The sequence below is a fragment of the Nilaparvata lugens genome, chromosome 3, assembly GCF_014356525.2.
Source record: "Nilaparvata lugens isolate BPH chromosome 3, ASM1435652v1, whole genome shotgun sequence".
NCBI classification, from domain to species: domain Eukaryota; kingdom Metazoa; phylum Arthropoda; class Insecta; order Hemiptera; family Delphacidae; genus Nilaparvata; species Nilaparvata lugens.
Window position 1 is genome coordinate 20,207,578 of NC_052506.1, and position 21,768 is coordinate 20,229,345.

Genomic DNA, 21,768 nt, shown 5'->3' on the forward strand with positions numbered 1-21,768 from the left:
AAAAACTCATTTTTAATTGATGACGGCTCCTGCTATTTATATATTTGATTTAACAATATTTGTCTTCAAAAATAGACAGGTTTATGAGGAGAACCAGGTGAGTCATCCCCATAATACGAGATTTATTTATTCGTGGACAGGATCACAAATCATATAAATATGATTAGGAAGGAACAACAGGCTTGGCCCAAATCTATTCCATTCCCAAATTTTGATAAATTAATAAAATTTATAGGTTTTGTTTACTCACTTCATAGAATTTGCTGGAGAGTGGCCTGTTTTATATGAGAATGAGAATATAAAATTCACTCCCATCTCATATCAGAGAAATTGAGGGCTTGAGGGAGAATTCCTTATTGTATTCATACAATATTGTGTCCATACAAATTAACATGCTTCCTTGTTGGTCAATTTATTTATGTGTTCTCTTGTGTTTGATAGATGAAGGATATTAGTAATATAATACACTTTGAAGTGACATATAGCCTACTGCGGGAGCGTTGGTTGCTTCCTTGATGCAGTTACATAATATGACGAACAGTAAAGTAAACTAAAGTAGAAATCAATAACAATAATATAGCCTAAATGGAATAAATTTAACCGATTATAGGTTTGAGCAGTAGAATAATACAAAGAGGAGAAATTGAGAAATAGGGGAGTATCGGGGATGACATTTTTTATACAGATCAACGGTTGGATTGGAAATTGCACACCATGTGATATGCCAAATTTGGTTGGTTGGAATCAGCTCAAGTTTCAACTTATTTTGTGCAACTGTAGCTGTTTTTGGTATCAACATTTCCATGAATGTTTTCCTCATTCTCCTGCCAACCGAGACCGGCTTATCGCAGTAGGACCGGGATATCGAGGTTCTAATGTAATGTAATTGAATCACGTTTTTGTAATTTCCATGAGAATCGTCGGTCATACCGATACGGTTATTGAAAAAAAAGAGATAAAGTCAAGAAATTATTAAATGTAGTTGGAAAAGCATGAGACGCATTCAGTTAAACTGTAAATAACGTAAAAATATTCAAGAAATAATAATGTATCATTATTTTCTCTTGAAATGCAGTTCTTATCGAGGATTTACAAGAATCTTTATCTTTCCGCTTCCGCAAATGATGTAAATACGTAGTATTAGATGGTTCATTTCTATAGTGAGGTCCACGTTATAATGACAGTATTTGATCAACTTTGGTTTTGCTATCCTTGTCTATTATTCGACAAAGCCGGTGGTACTATCCTTTTCTAGGTCCACAACGATGTCAATTACGTTTTTTACAGTGTAGAAATATAATTAATTAATGCAAAGAATCGGCATCGCTATTCATCTATCTTTATCCACTGCCATAATGTGGACCTCACTATAAATAATGTATTGTTAATCCAGGACTTTGGAAAATGAGTTGACTACATTCTTCATTAAAAAATCGACTTTCTACAACAGAGGATAAGAAGTTCGAATAGAATATTATACATTGTATAATATTATATTTTTCTAGGATTCTACATATTGCTCTTGATTTCCTTCTTACTGCACTACCATTGGTTGTCGCCGTAAAACGAAATTGCTACTCTCATTGGTCAGCTTATTATTGGTTCAATAAATTGACTATTACTAAAAACTACCAGTGGCTGTTGCTAAGATGGATATATTGCTATTCTCTCATTGGCTAGCTTATTAAATATTTTCCTTTTTTCTGTCAATACTTGTCAACATGACAACCAAATTGCTATCTTCTCATTCTGGTCCAATCATCATTCTCCCAATTCCCACTGAATGTTGCCATGACAAAAAATGCTCTCTTATCGGTTGGCTTCTACTAAATTCATATCTTAATCAACTCTCTTTGGTTGTAGTGATGACTGCGAAATGCAACATATTTATTGATTAGCTTTTGATTTGTTGGATTCTCTTGCTAACAACTCCTATTGGCGTTTGTCATGATAAGGAAAGTGATCCTCTCTTATTTTAGTTAGTTTGTGATTGGTTCAATTTTCTGTTGTATCACAAAATTTAAGCAGCAGATTTTATACATAATTTTTATGAAAAAATACAGAAATTGTCTTTATTAGAAATAATAATAATTATCAGACGAAAATTCAAATCCAACTGTTTATGTTCTGTTTATTAGAAATGTTCAAGTTTCAACTATTACTAGGCCTACTTTTCTTAGAATTGTTCTAATATTAAAACAAGCATTTTCAGCCGATTATAAAATTCTTATTGGTTTCTGAATTTGACAGAAATTTTCATTCTAGGAAAATATTTATATGCATTCAGAAGATCGAGTAGAATATTACAGCACTTTTATGCCCGGTTCTACCAAGCTCAGTCAAGACATTTGAACTTGATGAAGCTGGGTACAATTTACAAGTGTTTACTAGTTATCTACAGTAACTATTGGCATAGAAATCATAATTATGTTCACTGCACTCATTGTAAAGCGTACCGGCTGAGAAAAAAAAATCATGTGTTCTTTCCTCAGTGTTACCGGTAACTGATTTGACCATGTCCAAATGTCTCGACCGAGTTTGGTGAAACCGGACATTAGAAATTTTAAAATCAAATAGTAAGTGACTTATAAGCACACATTAGCCTGCAACTCTATTCGATTCCGTGCTCTAATAGATGAAATAATTTATAATATTGCTAATAAGAAAGTTGCCAATATTTCAATTCAAATATTTGCTAATTCTTAAATTCGTGTGAATCGAGCATTCTAATGGAGAATGCAGAATCGCAAAACGCCCAGGGCGTCCGAGGGCATTTACGCACATAACTATAATAATTTATAATAACTATTTTATAAGAAAGAATAAAATAAATAAAAAAATAGTTTTCTCACTGATAGAACTTGTTTATTCCATTGCAGGCAATCAACATTTGAAAAACATCTAAGTTACATCCAGCAAATGAACATAATCGAGCATGAGATATTGCTCATCTTATCTTACAAAATAATATTTCTATCACTGCAGTGATAAAACTACGACTTACATGTGATAAGTATACAACTTATGCTATCTTAAAAAACTGCAAGCTTAGTCAATTTATATAAAAAATGAAAACTATTACTCAAAATAGTTACAAATCATAAATATTTAAAAATATACTTTTAAATAATCATTATTACGTCTGAAAAACAATAGATGTCAATAATATCAATATAATATGATTCATTCACTTAAACCTTGTAAATTATCTTTGATGGTAAAAATGTACAACACTAAATATAGTGGTTCACAGTTTACTTATTTGACTCACTATTCTAGTTCAAATGTTTGTCGATGATAGAATTCTGAACTTGCTACACTACTGTGAACAGGTCGAGTTACACAATTTTGTACTATTTCGAATTGAAATGGTCTAGTTAGCAGGCAAGGTCAGGTACGGAATGTTTACTTGGTGGGGGCGGGGGCAGCGGGTGCCTGCTGAGTGCCCACGGCTGCAGTGTTGCCGTAACCACCGTAGCCATATCCCTGCCAACCCTGCAAAAATACACAACAAAATACATTTTAAGATGGTTTAACAGCATCATAAACAAATAAGTTATTGCATCAATTTATTATACCATGGAACATGATAGCCTTTATCGTCTGTACCAATAAACATTCCACAGTGAGGTCCACGTTATAATAGCAGTGGAGAAAGATAGGAGAACAACGTTGCCGAACCACTGTCTTGTCAATGCCTTCTATTGACGGTAGCTGATACAGGTTTATTAATGCATTATTAATTGTTCATTCTCGTTTAAAATAATTTATGTTTTATTAAGATCCGATCTATCAATTTGAGAATTACATTCAATTTGTGGTGTGCATGGTATTTTGGGCTCAAAATTTATGTATTTTAATAATATGTTCTGTAAATATGAAGTTTATTTGTTAATTCACATGAGAGAATTGACAGAATGAGAAAGACATGATAGAAAGATGATAGATGATTTTAACTTTATTCGACCTATCCAAATGTGAAATTGTCAGATTAATTGTTTGATGTAAAAATTAATATGGTCATAACCTATTTGAACTATTTGAGGCAAAATTAAGAAATAAAAGAAGTTGTGGGCAATAGCATGTTTTTTCTGTTATTGAATTTGCTTCATTCAATAAATGATTAAATAAATTTGCATGAGCATTGCTATTTCAAGTCTGTAAATATTCTCCAACAACGAAGTATTGTATGAATTTAGCAATAATTAGCTGAGACTCATTGAGAAAAAAACCATTTCCAAAAAGAAAGTTATCTGAAGAAGTGTAATATAGTGAGGTCCACGTTATAATGGCAGTGTTTTATTAGCAATGAATGGTATTGCTACCCTTGTCTATCATGCAACAAAGTGGATAGCGCTATCTCTTTCTCTGCTCTGTTGCCAGATCGTCTTCTAATAATGTAGAATTAATCATTAATCAACAAAATATTTCATCTTAATTATGCAATTCATTATGAAATTATTGAAAAATTAAATTTATTACGTAATAAATGGTATGGGTGAATATTAATGTGGCTTTCTTTGTAACTATCACTTTGCCTATGATTTATAACAACTTTAGCAGATAAGCTGCAGCATACTTTGATATGGTTTGCACGCAAGAACGTTCACAGCAAACATGTTCTCGGTTTGCGAGACACAAATAAATTCTATGGTGCGTTGAAATACTAAAGGCGAACGATCAACGTCATAGAAATAATTTAGCCAATCATAAAATAATCAATTTCAACCAATATTATAACTGAAGGAAATATTTCATTTTGAAAGATAGCATCCCACACATGGTTCTTAACATGTGTTTAAAATATTATTGATTGAAGTAGCAAACTCAAAAAAAAAATAAACATTCAGTCATCGAAATGGGATCAAAAAATTATGTTGTGTAAAAAAGAAATTTGTAAAAACAAAAATAAGCAGAAGTTTATAAAGTAAGTTGGGAGAATCTTATTTTAAAATATAAGGTACCCTATATTTTTGGGGCTTATGCCCGAGATTGAATCTAACGGGTAGTGTTTTGTGAAGAAGTGAAGTGAAGATATTATCCACAATATGTCATACTTAGCCAGATCAAAGTTATTCAATGATAATGCCAAGATAAGAAGGCTATATTTCTATCTGTCGACCTAGAGTATCAGAGATGGAGAGTTGGAACAGACGCAACATAGTTTGGTGTCTCAAGGAAGTCACACATAGGGTGTGTGCACAGGGGTGTGCAGGTTACGACATGCCTTGCCAAATCTCGTGATTGGTTCTCACTTAACAGATTGTCTCTGAATGAGGAAAAAACCCAAAGTATATAATTGTTCTCTCTATCAGATGTCAGTGAGTGTTTGCAGCGGTCCGATTATTGGGGTTCACTCTTGATGCCAAGTTACTGTGGGAACCTCATATAGACATGGTGTGCTCCAGTCTCAGCAGCATTGTCTATCTACTGAGAAGTCTGATGTCTGAACTGCCAATTTCGGTGGTCAGATAGGCCTATTTTGCTTTTTTTCATTCGAGGATGAGTTATGGTTTGAAATTGTGGGGTCATGCATCAAGCACTTCTAAAGTGCTGTTAATTATAATAATAATATTTTATTCTCAACAAAAGTATAACAAAGACAATGTAATACAGTTGAATTCAAAAGAGAGCGGTCCGGGTGATTTCTGGGGCGGGCTATCTCGATCACTGTAAGCCCCTTCTTTCTAAAAATGGCATTCTATCCGTCATTAATGAGTTCATCTACCAATGTTTGAAGGATATAAGTAAGATGCAGGATAGGCTACCAAAAAACAATGATATTCACAATTACTTCACAAGAAACCGTGAGAGTGTATATATATACCAAGATGCAGACTTGAAAAGTCTAAGTCGAACTACCCTGTGATAGGCTACAAATTCTTTAACTTGCTACCAAATCAAGTTAGATCCTTGCCAAATAAACGTTTTCTCCAAGTACTTAGATCCTGGTTGATTGTGAATCCATTTTACTCAGTAGAGGAATTCATTACTGCTGATCACAACACCCTAGTCAATTTAATATAATGCTTTTTTTGTCTATCAATACCCAAGTACAGGAGACCACTAAATTATCTGATCTAATTGTAAATTTACTTTAACTGATCTGTTTTATTTATTATTGTCTATTGTACCTGTGCAATTTATTGTATGTTTCTTTAATGTGAATTGTGACGTGGCTATATGTAACTTCTATGTTCAACTGGCCCAATAAAAACTTGAAACTTGATGCATTAGGGTATGCATAAGTGAGAAAATCAGGAGCAGGAGCAAGTGAGGATGTCACTAGTCCACAGTATGTAGCTGAGAGGAAGCTCAGCTGTCTGGAACTGCAATAGCACGGCTATCTGGCAGGGAGGAAGTGTGTCTGCCCTGAAGCATGACTGAGCAGTGTTCGATTTAGAGGTTTGAGACATCGTTGGTGGGGGCGCGATGGAGCTCACAAGGTTGAGGATCAAATGCTGCTATATCTAATTGTTTAGTTTCATTGGAAATCCGAAGAATCCAAATTGTTTGTACTATTTAGTGAAGGTGAATGTGTGGCTTGATGGCAAACCAACTCATCAGAATAGCCCAATTGTAGGGAATATTTCATTTTGAAAGATACCATCCCACACATGATCTTAACATGTGTTTAAAATGTTATTAATTAAAGTAACAAACTCAACAAAAATAAACATTCAGTCATCGAAATGGGCTCAAAGTATTATGTTGAGTGAAAAATAAAGTTGTAAAAACGAGAATAAGCAGAAGTTTACAAGTTAGTTGGGAGAGTCTTGTTTTAAAATATAATGTACCTACAAAGCTACATAACAGTTTTAATTGAATTAATTTACCTGAGACCATCCTTGACCATACTGCTGTTGGTTGTAGTACTGTTGCTGCCAATTTCCATAGGGATTATTGCCGCTGTTGTAGCCCTGGTTATAGCCTTGTTGCTGCTGTGCCTGCGCCTGTTGACCATAGCCTTGTCCATAAGCTGAAAAATATATCATATTCAATTACATTTCGAAAATTAGATTGTGTTTTTCACTTAAATTTAAAACAAAAACTCCGTAAAAAACATGAATTAACTTGAATCCCAGAAATGTTAAATTAAATTTTATTATTATCATCATTAAACGTGAAAACACTACCACGAGAGCCTGATATTTGTCTATTATTTCTAAATTGATAATCTAAAGGTGCGTACATGAGTAATTAATTTTAATCAGCTAAATATATCTGTATTTTCACAGAAACGGTAAGATACAGATATAAAAAGCTTGGCATCAGCTGATTAAAAGTGAATTGCTCATGTTCTCGGCGCGTATATCTGTAGGCACCTTAATATGAATGAATATTGTGTAATGGTATTGCCCATTTTTGTGAGTTAAAATAAATAAAAAATGTACTTTATTGAACTAGTCTGTTGTTCAGAGGATTGAATGTTTATAGAGTTCTTCTAATAGCTTATTGATTTTGAAGAATAGTAAAGTGCGCATCTAAAGGTGCGTACAGACATATGCGCCACAAACACGCGCATTTCACTTTTTTATCTACTATATTTGTACAGAATCAGGTATAATAAGCAGATAAAAAGTGAAATGCGCGTGTTCGTGGCGCGTATATCTGTACGCACCTTGACAATTGATATATTTCATTCGTGATTCAAAACAGTCTATAGATCACAGAATTAAATGCGAATAGAATTAATCCAAAAACATAGTAATAACTATTCTAGAAATAATGAATTGATTTTACTGAACGGGGCGGGCTACCTTTTAGCATGGCGTTCCATTCTCGAGTTTCCTTGCCATACTCAATATTTGTTATGTAAATTTTCAAATAGTAATAAAAACCTATGAAAATACAATTTTGAAAACCATTTTATTAAAGATTCAAAACTCAATCCAACTGATCAGGGAATCCAATGACATGACAATTCTATAAATGCTTCGATTTTGAATAGAAATAGAATGAATCAAATAATGTCATAGCAATAATTGTGTGAATGCATTGATTTGACTGGTGACCTTGTTGCTGTTGGTAGTTCTGATTCCAGCCCTGGTTGTAGTTCTGTTGTTGCGGCTGTTGTTGCTGTTGGTTCCAGCCGGCCCAGTTGTTGGCCTGGCCGCCCATCGCCTGCGATTGGTAGCCGCCCCATTGGCCCCCCTGGGCAGCCGCCGCCCCCTGCTGCTGCTGCTGTTGCGGAGGAGGAGCCGCCCCTCCGCCAGGCTGCAACAAATTCAGTCATTCATTCAATATTCAACTGTGAACATTCTATGTGCATGTAACAGTGAAAACAAAAAGCTCATCTAGAAATAATTAAACATTGTTTTATTCATGCCATTTATATTTATATTATTGATTAGATTCCTTATTTGTATATTAATGGAAATAAAATTTATTATTATTAATAATAAATTGATTGAATAATTCACAAACCATATAAGTTAGATGGTTGTAAAAGAGTCAAACGCTCAGAAAGAAACTACCCCCTTCTTAAATTTTGATATAAATAGTTCCAAAAGATAGGTTACGTTTTATCGATAAATTTGTTAATATAAATAGTTCTCTATAGTTGATATAATATTTGATATAAATATTATATAATAGTTAATATAAGTATTTGTTAATGTAAATGATGGAACTCATGAAATGTATCAGATAATTATATTTGGATAAAAGTAATTTAATGTGAATTATGTTTTGCCATCAGAAAACAGTAGGCTACACAAAACGTTTAGGTACAGTAGGTACTTTGATGTAGTTAGAAACATCAACTAGTTATTGTCATTAAATACTTAGAACAATTGTAACAAGATAAATAAAATTGACAAGATAGTATACAAAATTTACAGATAAAAGAATGTACTTATTCGGTTCATTCATTGAATACGGAATTCATGCAATGAAAGATGATAAAAGTTATTATATAAATAAACATAGTAAAATTGCATATTGGTGTTGCAATTAGAATGTTGTAGAAATCAATCACTTTAGTATTTCAAGAATAGAAGTAAATACTGTACCAATTAATCAACAGTAATAGTTGAAAAACAGAGAAATTAAAATACTTTACTAACAGACTTAGTGGAATCCACAAGAAATATATTATATTAGAATATACATCAAAATACAAAAATGAATGATAGGGATTGAATGGTATAACAGATTTCAAATTAATATTTATAACTTAGTTCACGTTTCCGTAATTGGGCAGCAAATGCTTCAACTACGCTCCAGCTTCATACTAATTATCCAAATCCGTTCAAACTCCGGTTCCGAGATCCTATAAGTCTCTCATCCAATAAAATTAATCAATCAGCCAAAATTCTACAAATCCTAATAATTCCAATCCGTTCAGACTCTGGTTCCGAGATCCTACAAATCTCTCAGCCAATCAATTCAATTAGCCAAAATAAAAAAAAACTTTATCGTACTAATCCTAATAATTCCAATTCGTTCAAACTTCGGTTCCGAGATCCCACAAATTCAATTAGCCAAAATTCAACAAACCCGAATAATTCCAATTCGTTCAAACTCTGGTTTCGAGATCCTACAAATCTCTCAGCCAATCAATTCAGTTAGCCAAAATTAAAAAAAAACTTTATCTTACTAATCCTAATAATTCCTATTCGTTCAAACTTCGGTTCCGAGATCCCACAAATTCAATTAGCCAAAATTCAACAAACCCGAATAATTCCAATCCGTTCAAACTTAGGTTCCGAGATCCTACAACCTCTCAGCCAATCAATTCGATTGTACGAAATCTCTATAAATACTCACGTATGCAACTGTGCTTTGCTGTCATTTGCTAACCTTGTTCATTGGAGGTTTCATGTCGCGCTGATTGCGTTGGTTCATCTGGTGCGGGGGTGGAGGCGGTGGTCCGCCCCTGTTGCGGTCGTATCCCGCCCCCTGGGCCGGTGGGCCGCGTCGGTCGCCACCGTACGAGTCGCGGTTGCCGCCTCCACGACCGCCTCCGCCACCACCGCCTCTCCAGCCGCCCATACTGCCGCGTTCGCTGCCTCGTCCGCCTCTAAAGCCTCCGCGGTCCATGCCATGGTTACTGCAACACAATGATAATAAATTCAATAGAATACAAAATATAAATTTCAATAAATTTATTTCATAACATAAATTGGCAAAACCGATAATAATAATACAATGGTTTGCGAGATAAACCTAAATACAACGCTCTCAAACATAAATTGTAAAAGCAGTTATATAAAAAATAATTATTTGCAGTACATCACTCTTAAGGCGAACCTGTAGGAGGACTATTCCCATAACTAACGCCACTATCATATGCCAATTAATATGAAGAGAAATATTAACCATCTTGATATTTACAAATATTTTAAAATTGTTATTCATATTCATAGAGATAAATTTAAAACAGGGAAATTCCAATAATTACATTGAAAAATGTTCTAGACTTTTTTCGAACTGTAACCTTTTTCTTTCTACATGTCAAATCAATTAAAAGATTATAACTTATTCAAACCATGAAAAATACATACATCTTACTCCGTTATCGCTTTATTTTCATCTATAAAATTCTGGTGTGGCGCACTCACACAACTTTCTTTGCCGTTATGAAAATTGATCACCTGACGCTAGTGTCCACGCGCATCTCAAATCTACTATTCAAAGTTTATCTCTTTTCTGTTTAGGGCTACTTTTATAGAAATAGTCAATGACTTGAAAATGGCATCAATGTCCGAAACATGTTGTGATTAAATATTTCAAAAAGGGTACTAAGATTTTTCTTTTTCTTTCTACTATTCAAAGATCTGAGCCAGCTAGTGACAGGACAATAGCGCTGGAGACACACGAGGTCTGCTATCTCTTCATAGTGAATGATTTAAAAGAATCAACAGTTGCAATTGTCGCATTTTGCATTGTCGCAGTTGCAATTAGAAGAATCAACATTGCAATCAATCAGTTTGCAATTGAATAATCACATTTTCTCGAATTTCAAGCTTATTTTCATTTTTAGGTAAAAATGTTACTGAACATTAATTGTAGAGATTTTCATGCTCAATCTTTTCCACTTGAATTTTTTTGTTTAAATTGTATCTGAAGCCTGATAATTGGGAATCTCAAATCTTTGAAAACTTTGCATAGATGGGGCGGAGCTCCTGAAATTTTTACAGATATGGGACTTGTGGCAGTTGATAGAGCTTATCAATGACTATTTTATGTATAACTTTGATCACAATCGTTGGAGCCGTTTTAGAGAAAATCGCGAAAAACCCTGTTTTTGACATCATTTTCGCCGTCATCTTGAATTGAATTTGATCAAATTGTTCGTGTCGGATCCTTATAGGGGAAGGACCTTAAGTTCCAAATTGCAAGTCATTCAGTTAATTGGGAGATGAGATATCGTGTAAACAGACACACATACATACATACACACACAAACACATACAGACCAATACCCAAAAACCACTTTTTTGGACTCAGGGGACCTTGAAACGTATAGAAATTTAGAAATTGGGGTACCTTAATTTTTTTCGGAAAGCAATACTTTCCTTACCTATGGTAATGGGGCAAGGAAAGTAAAAATTGCATCTGCTAACTGTATTACTGTATCTGGTTCTGTTATTCCAAAAACATTCTCAATTATTTATATACATTTCCAAACTTGCTACTGTTGTAATTATTATTATTCAAATTTTCACAAGTCAACATCAACATGACTGATTGATTTTCAGTAATTCACGAACACAGTAAATCGATAAATGGTTATTGGTATTTACCTCATTGTCTATCCAACAATTAAATTATCGTTGAATGTTATGAATTATAAACTAACGAGATACTGGTTACATCTACATGATATCTCGTTCATGGTGCCCATGCGCTGAGCAACTAATTCTATAGTATTTTCATCATTTGGTTCTTGAGAAATAAATGTTTAAACTTCACAAACTGAAAACCAAAGAACATTGAGTTGGTTGCTTACCCGTCCCACCTGCGGTCTCGTCCCCAACCGCCTTCTCTGCCTCTATCGCCGCCGCCTCCGCGACCGCCTTGCCAGCCACCCCCGGACGGAGGAGGCCTCGGCCTGTCGCGCATCATGCCGCCAGGGGGCGGACCGCCGGGCCGGAATGGGGGGGGCTTGCCGTTCGAGAAGCGCGAATCTCTGCGCGGCTCAAATCCTGTAACATAACATTCATTATTTATTAGTTTATATTATTCAAGTAAATTTTCAAGTCTTTTTTGTACCAATATACAATAATACTAAAATTGATGTGTGTCACAAAAACATTGTCGGCACTCCTTACCTTACAATTGCAATGTATTCATATCAACTTTTCCTTCTATATTTTTTACCAAAAATATATGAATCAATTTGAATTCTAGATAAATACTATATATTATAATGCGATTTCTTTCTGATACATAAAAATAATATAGCCTAATATTTGAATAAATTCAAAATAAATGGAATCAAGCAATCAAGTTCTTCACAAGTCTACGATGTCTCTCAGAAACAATACTTCTAAGGCAGCGTAGTCATTCATTATTTATACTCATGGGGGAAGCACGACAATATGTGATAAGTACTATTGGTTTCCGACGATACTTTTGAAACCAGAAATAAAGTGGGCAGCTCTCTAAATTTTAGATCATCTCTAGTTGAATATAGTATTAATTTTATAAATACGACCCACGATGCTATCCACAGATGAAGTCAAACATAGAAATATTCAATTGAATGTGGTAGATTGCAGTACTGACACATATCCTGGATTTAGAAAATGTTGTATTAATTGAAACTGGAATTGTTTTGGACGTAAGGCTGTTGAACAACTTCAAAGGTTAAATTGATGTAGAATATGGGATAAAAATAAACTTACAATCAATGTACAACATGAGATGAAAATAAATATGCAATTATTTTATTCACTCACTTGAAAATGTCATTAAAATGTCGGAGCAATCAAATAAAGTTAAAAACGGTTACTTTTAATTTCCAGATAAATACGAGTAGTCCTCACCAAAAAAGTAAATTGGTGTACAATATGGGATAAAAATGTGATTACCTCTGCGACCTCCTCTGAATCCACTGCCTCTATCGCCGCCGCCTCCCATGGGAGTACTGCCGCCCCTGAACGGCGATCGGTCGTTGGGCTTGAACCGCTTGAACTGGTTCTGCGGCGGGCCGTAACCGGCGTCGCGACCCTCCTTGTTGTATCGGTCTACCAGCTTCTGCGCATCCACCTCCTGCAGCTCCACATACTCCACCTCCTTGAAAATCTCCCCCTTCTCCGGCAACCGAAAGTTGGCTGCAATACAAACCAACCACCGGTCAAATCCAACTGCACTCATCCAATCGCTACAAGTGAATTGCTGGAAAAAGCCTTTCTAAACTGCACAAACCTTCACCATACTCCATTATTATATTGTCAACGATTTAAGGTCGTCACCCACCCAGCTACGTGTAGCTAGGAATACGTCTTCGGAAGACGTAGCTGTCCTATATCCCAATCCCAAAATCTACGCTAAGCTGGTGTATACGGAAGCGTGGATTCAACATTGGGAGATAGGACGGCTACGTTTTCCGAAGACGTATTCCTAGACGTAGCTGCGTGTGTGACGATCTTTATTAGGGAATCATCAATCTTAAGCTGAGTACAGACTTGAGCGCCACGAACACACTTTTTTCACTTTTCATCAGCTGATTATATCTGTATTTGTACAGAAACAGTAAGGTACAGATATAATAAGCATAGCATCAGCTGATGAAAAGTGAATTGCGCGTATTCGTGGCGCTTCAATCAGTACGCACCTTTAAAAATATATAATCAACAGTTTTATGATCAAAAATAAAAAGGCTTTTTCGCAATACACGTACATCGGAAACGAATACGGAAACATAATATGACAGCGATGATGATAGGATTTAATGAAACAAGCAAAACGAAAATTTTACCATGAAACCAACAATAACGGTAAATGAAATTAAGAGGAAAATGTTTTGTGGAACTATTGGATAATTAAATGTTTTGATTGTGTTGATAGTGTCTGTACTATTGAAAGGAGTTAAATGATAGTAATGAGACAATTGGTGGGTAGATGAGACAAGTTAGAGAGAGAGAGAGGGCATGCGGCTAGAATAACCTTACCTTTCATCTCTAGTACAGCAGAGTCAGGCACATCTTTTCCTTCTTCAGCCTCTCGCTTAGCTACTCTGCGCTTGAATTCCTCGTCAGTCGGGATAATGACAACAGCGCGACGATTGAAGCCTTCAAAACTCTTCATTTTGCGCTTTTGCGCGCTCGGATAAACATTCGTCTGCATAAGTAAGGAGGTATTTATTGTTGAGAGTTAACAACAGAATAATATTGAGCATCACGGAAGGCGTAATCGCCCCACTCTGCAAACATTGCACTGCTAACATAAAATTACATAAGAGATGATCCTTCTCTCAACACCCTCCCACAGTTCAATTATTATTGTACATTCTTAATACTAGGAAAACTCACCTTCATCCAATGCCTAACAAATCACATCCTTCATTCCAACATTGAATACTTAATACTAATGGTCATTTCAAAAAATTCGCATACATCAATTCGATACATCGATCCCTACAACACTTATCCAACCCAAATTATCCTTGAACATATATATACGAGAAGAACATTAACATGTACGATGCTATATGGAGCTTGTCATCTTAGCACTAACATAAACTCAAGTAATCTTAAAATCACCATATAATCATTTAAAATAAATTATTCAAGAAAGCTGAAACTTAAGCCTTCATACTAGGAAATACTTAATTCAATCTATCAACTTAATTCTATGCTATATTATTCTAAGTAACACCATAATTCTGTAGACTACGCATAACATTTCAATTTGCAAGATTAAGAATAGTTATATTTTCATTGAAAAGTGAGTAAGAGTTTGAGACCAACTTTCATAGACTTACAATAAGTTTGTCATTAAGGGCAGTATGCACCATCTCAGTTTAAATGGAGACTGATCAGCTGTTGGTTTAAACTTGGGATATAGCACATAAAATAGATGGAGCTATAGCTACATGTAATGGTAGATTAGCGTCAAACTTAGATGGTGCGTATTGCCCCAATAATCATACATCAATAAAACTTCTATAATATAGAGAAGACTACAAGAAACCTTGTTTATCATGTTCGTAATTTTCTCATCAGGAATTGGTTTAATTGAATAACCTTTTCCGGTTTTTCTTTCTTGGCTCTATCCTACATTGATCCTGGTTTCTCAAAACTGCTAGTCTTTTCACCGACTAGCATCATGTTCATCCCATTATTCTAATACAAGTCTGAGGATTATGTGTGTATCATTCTCAAGAAGATAAGATTATCAGATTTTATAGAATGAAAAATCCAAGATACAGAATCTTTAAAATAAATATGCGTAACAAGTTTCAACTTGTGTTCTACAAGTTTTAGCTGTTATGAAATCAAATGAAAGCCTATTCGTTTCAGTACCGTTCATGTTAGAATATTGACATTTATAATGATTTTCAACAATAGCACAAGCTTGGAAGAAATTATATAATGCAAGACATTGTGATTTATAATATGTTTGAATATTGTCGTATATTTATACAAAATTGCATTCATTAAGAGAGCTTCTCCAACCCTTCGATGGACAACCTGCTCAATGTTAAAGATAATTACAATTCATATCAATGAAAAAATCTGCTTCGATGCTTCAAAAAATCTGTACGCGGGTGATTATTATTTTCCTGGGTTATTATGAAATAAGAGATTTGACATTACCATCGTAATTAACGACTGAGTACAAATCTATGAGCGAATCAGTCAACTTCTAAATATCTTTAGCCTTGAAGCAAACGCACACAGCAGCAGACTGACGGAGAAAAAATCCCTTCCCGGGTGTTCGGATGGTGCAAGGTACACACACAGACGTCGTCTGTCTCCAAGTGTCTGCTCAAGTCTGCATGCAGACGTTTAGTTTATTCTACGTCTATCTCTGTCTGCATAAGTCTGTCTGCTGCTGTGTACGTTCGCCATTTAATGGTAAATCGATAGAAACGAACTCCTGTAAGTTATAAAGCAGACTACAAAAACATCGGCATCCTCACTTATGAAATTTTGTTTATTAAATAAGTTTTTACATGGAAATAGATCTACGTTTTAGATCTACATTGAATAAGATCAAATTGTACAAAATCCAATTAGATCAATAAGTACAAATTGAAATTTAATAGATTTAGATCAAGGCTTTTATTGACTATTTATTATTTTATCGCTCAACAGTTAATAATTGCATTTTTTCTAGCATTCATAATAATCGAGAAATACGTTTTAGATCTACATTGAATAATTTCAAATTGTACAAAATTCAATGAGATCAGTAAGTAACAATTGAAATTAAATATAGATTTAGATCAAGGTTTTTAGTGACTATTTATTATTTTATCGCTCAACAATTAACAATTGCACTTTTTCTAGAATTCATAATAATCGAGAAATCAAAAAACTAATATTATTTTGGAGTTTTAAACATTACTTTAAAATCCGTAACTGCATTTTGAAGGACATGTTTATGAAAGGAGATTCTACTGGTTAATACAAGCCAGCTTTTGTTAAACACTTATAATTAAGAGTGTTTTCCGTAACCATGGTTGTAAAAATAACTAGTAGATTTGTGCGAAAGGACCCAGTAGATTTAGTTCATCTATTAAAATAATTGTTTGTGAGAATCAAATTTCCATTCCCATTGAGAAGTCAATTGGGTGGAAAGCTTTGACTTCTGCGTCCAAAAAAGTCGTCTCGAAAACATAAGTCCATAAAATATGAACACACAATATACATTTTATATAAAATTTCATTTTGAAATTGATGGAGCATTTTTACATCAACATAAAATTGATGGATAGAGCATTTTTTAAATACCAATATATAAATGAATCAGTAAATAGAGTAAAAGTAACATAACGTATAAAATAATCTTAAAGAGATATCATTTTTTGTGTTTTCTAATAGATTTTTTCAAGCTATCACGTATTAATCAACATACAGTTGTCTTACCTTACCAAGCCTCAATAAATAATGGCTTGAGCTGATGATTTTTCAAATCCAATCCTTGAAAAAGTTCATGTGCGATTCAATCATCAATTGATTAGATGATTCAATCCCTCACAAACTTTTATGTGATTCAAGGAACCCCCTAATTTGCGTGTTCTCCAGGCTATCACAATGTTTGGATAGATAGGAGAATAGTTAGACTGATTCATCTCAGAAAATTATTGTTTTAGAATTAAAGGCCACAAAGAATATTAAAAATGTTACCAAAGTTATCATACAACTTATCTGCTTCAAGGATTTGAAATAGTTATCACTAAAATAAATTTACTTATAGTTTATAATAAGATGAGAATTCTTTCTTCCTTTTTCATCAATATGTGATACATGTAATACAATAAAGAAGGAATTACAACAAATAGTTTGTCAATCTATTCACTGAAATGTCTTAGCTTTCTTAATGAATAGTTCGTAAGAATTTCTCTTATTAAAATGACCAGAGTGAACTTGAAGAAGTAGTAGTTTAAGATATTTTCTCAGAAAGTCTTGCTTGAACCGAAACAACCTACCTTGATAGTTTTTCTGAAGTCCAGGACTGCAAAACAGACTTATTCTATCACTTACCGGTTCACAGAAGAGAGTCCGGTGAAGTATACAACTCGATACTTACTTTTTACAACAGACCTGGTTAAGCCATGCTGACATACTTAGGGACTAGGAGTTTCTATTCTCAATTTCTGATAATTATGCATTTTAATTCAATTAAAATGTCAAAAGTAGAATATTCTGGGTACTGGTTTCTAATATTTCAAAAATAATTATTAATAAAAATTTGAGAATCGTTAATAAATGGACGTGATTCATCAATTCAATTGAAAGATTACATACACTTTCAAATCACAGCAAATATGATTTTTCAATGAGAATGTAAGTGACAAAATATTTCGTAATGCTGCCAACATTTTAAGGTGCCAATTTTTTTACATTGATATGTGGTTAAGAAAAGTTGAGAATAGACTAATCAATTGACAACAAATGAATATATTTTCATATTGAAAACATGTTCATCCGTTAACATCACCTGAAAAAAAATGAATTAATGACATTTTAACTCCTCTTGCTCGTCTCAATCATAATTTTACTAGTCAAACTTGAACGTTGAAACCATTTATTGAAATAGAATGATAGAAAATTTTCAGTTTCCTCATATTTAATCACTGTGCACAAGTAGAACATAATCGATTCATCAAATAGGTTCGATGCTTGATGTGTTTAAACCAGATTTTTCTTGCAGCCATAGAAAGGAATTCAATCGAAGCTGACAAACGTTCATAGACAAATAATCTTTATTATTATATATCTTTATAATAATAAACATTATTTGTCTCCATCTTTTAAGTTTTCTACATCGTTTCTCAAGTTCAAACAGTTATAGGAGTGGCTATATACATTCATGAATAAATCCAAAAAAATAGTTTCAGTTTTGAGATACAATCGATTTTAAGATTAATACTCGAATTAGATCTACTTTTGAGGTCCGAAACCTACTTGATCTTGTAGGCTAATCATATCTCATGATCTCATCTTTTCTCACACAAAGCTTAATGAGTCTTATTCAAGCCTCCGCAAAAATATTATTAAATATTAGAAAAATTATCATTTTACTATCTTAAAACAGTTTCAAAAGAAATATTTTTACATCATAAATCAAGGCATAATTTCAAAACTCGAACAGCTGTTCGTGTGTAATCTTGCCATGAGTTGCCAAAAATGAATAGTTGCAGCTTCAGATAGTTTCAACTTTCATCTCTTTTTAGGATATAAGCTTGATCCCTTTCATTAATCATGTCAAACAAAAAGAAACTACAGTTGCAGCTTCAGGAAACTTGTACAGATAACCTCAAACATAATCTCTAGGATTTTTTTGCTCTATTGGAATTTATTAAACAGAATATAGTCTGCAAGTTTCGTCTTTCCAAAACGATAGGTACTGTCTCAGTAGATGAAAATGATATTATTTTCTCAGCCCAGCTCACCATCACGACCGTGCTTGTTTCAATACGTGAAATTCAAGACTTATTTTAAAGTCAGCCATTTATAAAAATTGGATTTGAATTATCAACAAAATTTATAATAGTAGGCCTATCTGATTTTGATTTAAATACAAGTATTATAGATCTTAGGCTCAGGCTCATGTTGTGAATGAAAACCTTACATCCCTGCTGCTGTTTCACACAAGTGAGACATTTCTCGATCAGCGCAAAGCAAATTACGAATGATAGGCTAATACAAGAAAGTTGAATTGATTTGTTTCAAAATTAGACTGCCAGATCTGGCAGATTGATGAATTCAGAATGTAACACGTTTTCAGCAGCCTCCGTAACAGAAGAATATCGTCTCAATAACAATACGATCACATCGTAATAATAAAATATTTATAATTATGTTGAACGAGAATCCAAATTAATTATTATCAATTGGATTTCCGTTCAACATTATTATAATGAATTCATCAACATTTCAATTAGCTTATTTCATTAGCATTACAATCTCATTTCTTACATCTATAAAATGCAGTATTTTTCATGATCAAAAAGGAAAATACTTACTACTAGTTATACTATTGCTACTTAAAACTATTCAGTATTTAATCTTAGATAACTTATGTGTAACTAACTTATCATACCTAACTACATTTGGTATTATATATCATGATATAATGCAACTTATCCATTATCAATCATCTTAAACAAATCAATAATAATTGAAGAAGAATCTATCATACACATTTGTGCAAAGCACCACATCCCTGCAATCAAACTTCCAATTAATATTCATTAAATGAACGAATACGCTTTCAATGCACTTGATAATCATATCCAATTGATTAATCTAAACAAACCCAATATTTCTATATTCGCAAAATTCATATATTTGTTGTAAAACTACACACTTGAAAGTGATATATTGAGACGATTTGATTGATGATAGTATTATGATTAGAAGACAAGCAAGAGGAGTCGTGTTGTTGGATGTAATGATTGATGCAATAAATAGTCTAACCTGGTCGATGATGTAGTTTCTGCGACGTAGGCTGGCTTCTTGCAGTAGTTTGTTCAGACATTTCATTGACTTGTCAATGAGAACGTCCCAGCGACCAGCATAGTTGCGTTTTCGGGGAAGGCCCATCACCTGTTCAATTGAGAAATAAGAATATCAATGAAAATGGAATCTGATAATGGACTAATATAAATTTTAGTATACATGCACTAGATTGTATCCAATATTCATTTCGGAAGGTCAACTCTCCGAACATCATTTGATCAACAACCACTATCAAACTCTGATCATTGCATGGTCCATCATTTTATACCTTGAAGTATAGACCCAAGATAATAGACCCAAGTTATTCTCCAATAACTTTTACTAATTCAAAACATTGAAATCTGTTTTCACAGAATTCTATTCAGTGAATTTTGGAAACAATTAATCAATCATAATCTTTGCCGTTTTATGAATGAAGCTCATTGCATGGATAACTCGAAGAGTTAATTAGTTTCAAAAGTCATTAATATATGAGAATATGTTGCACTAATTCATCATCCACAAGAAAGCCAGTAAAAACGACACATTTTCTATCTTTTTCAATTTGTCTTCATCATCAATCCATCACAAAATATATTTTCATTTCATAGTTTTCACAGCAAGCAAACTGAGAATCAAGCGTGTGACTATAATGAATCATTCTAGACGTCTGGAGTATCTCAATTGAATACGGATATGTGTCAGCACATGTCAATTTTACTATTATTAAACATGAAGTGAGTTGTCAATATTCAAGTTTACTTTTAGATGATTCTAGATTAATCATGCTATATATACGTCTTCAACGCCAAGAGCTGCTCTTTAGATGACTAATTCAAGACTGGTATGTTAATTTTCCAGTATCAAAATATAATTAATTTTCTTCTTATTAAAATATTAGATAGTAAATAGTAAAATATGAATCATATGAAAAAGATGCATGACGATGAATATGTAACAATATTTTAAATACTGTACAAACAACTATAAGTTAAATCACTTTTTGCTATCAATTATTATAAGTTCATAGTTCGTAATTGCATCAACTCCTTCAAATCATGCTATTCAACAAATCTTTGTCAGAAAAAATCTAATAACATTATAAATGAGTCAAAAATCTTTGATCAAACATGATTTAAATGAAATGGAAATTCAATCATTTGGTATTATCATTTTTTTCTGAATGCAGTAGTTTCCAAACTGGAGATGCAATTTTAAAACCATCCGGTTCCCAGTAAACAGCCTGTAATAGTATTTGATGAATAGCTCAGAATGTGGATATTTGCCGATACTGCATTTCAGCTCAATACGGCATAATACTTGAATCAGGTTAACGGCGGTGATTTTTCAATCAGTAGAAGAAAATGCACATAATTCTGCTGAGTCAGGCAGATGCAGTATCTTCAGATGATCATTATAAAAATCCACTGAGTCATCATTTTCCCCAGAAGTTAACAAATTAAATAAATAAATGTTGATTAGAAAGTTCTACCTTTTAGAATGACTCCATTGTCATCCACCTCTGGCTTGGAGATTTGCTCAAATCATTTATCCTCTAAGCTGTACAACGATTTCAAAAAGAAGGTATCAAAAGAATCAGTAAAAAATAATCATTAAAAATCATCCGAAACTTCAAGTTACAAGA

General features: G+C 33.4%; 1 protein-coding gene across 1 annotated transcript in view; it reads right to left on the reverse strand.

Moving 5' to 3' along the window:
- Positions 1-2,848: 2,848 nt before the first annotated feature.
- LOC111049289 (heterogeneous nuclear ribonucleoprotein U-like protein 1) overlaps positions 2,849-21,768 on the reverse strand; it is a 31,126-nt gene continuing 12,206 nt past the window's right edge. Inside the window, exons 10-17 of the mRNA XM_039423226.1 lie at positions 20,103-20,231; positions 14,124-14,292; positions 13,041-13,283; positions 11,957-12,152; positions 9,805-10,054; positions 8,016-8,217; positions 6,837-6,979; positions 2,849-3,495 (exon numbers count right to left, since the gene is read on the reverse strand). Of these exons, the coding sequence (XP_039279160.1) occupies positions 3,406-3,495; positions 6,837-6,979; positions 8,016-8,217; positions 9,805-10,054; positions 11,957-12,152; positions 13,041-13,283; positions 14,124-14,292; positions 20,103-20,231 (1,422 nt within the window). The 3' untranslated portion in view covers positions 2,849-3,405. The remainder of the gene's footprint in view (positions 3,496-6,836; positions 6,980-8,015; positions 8,218-9,804; positions 10,055-11,956; positions 12,153-13,040; positions 13,284-14,123; positions 14,293-20,102; positions 20,232-21,768) is intronic.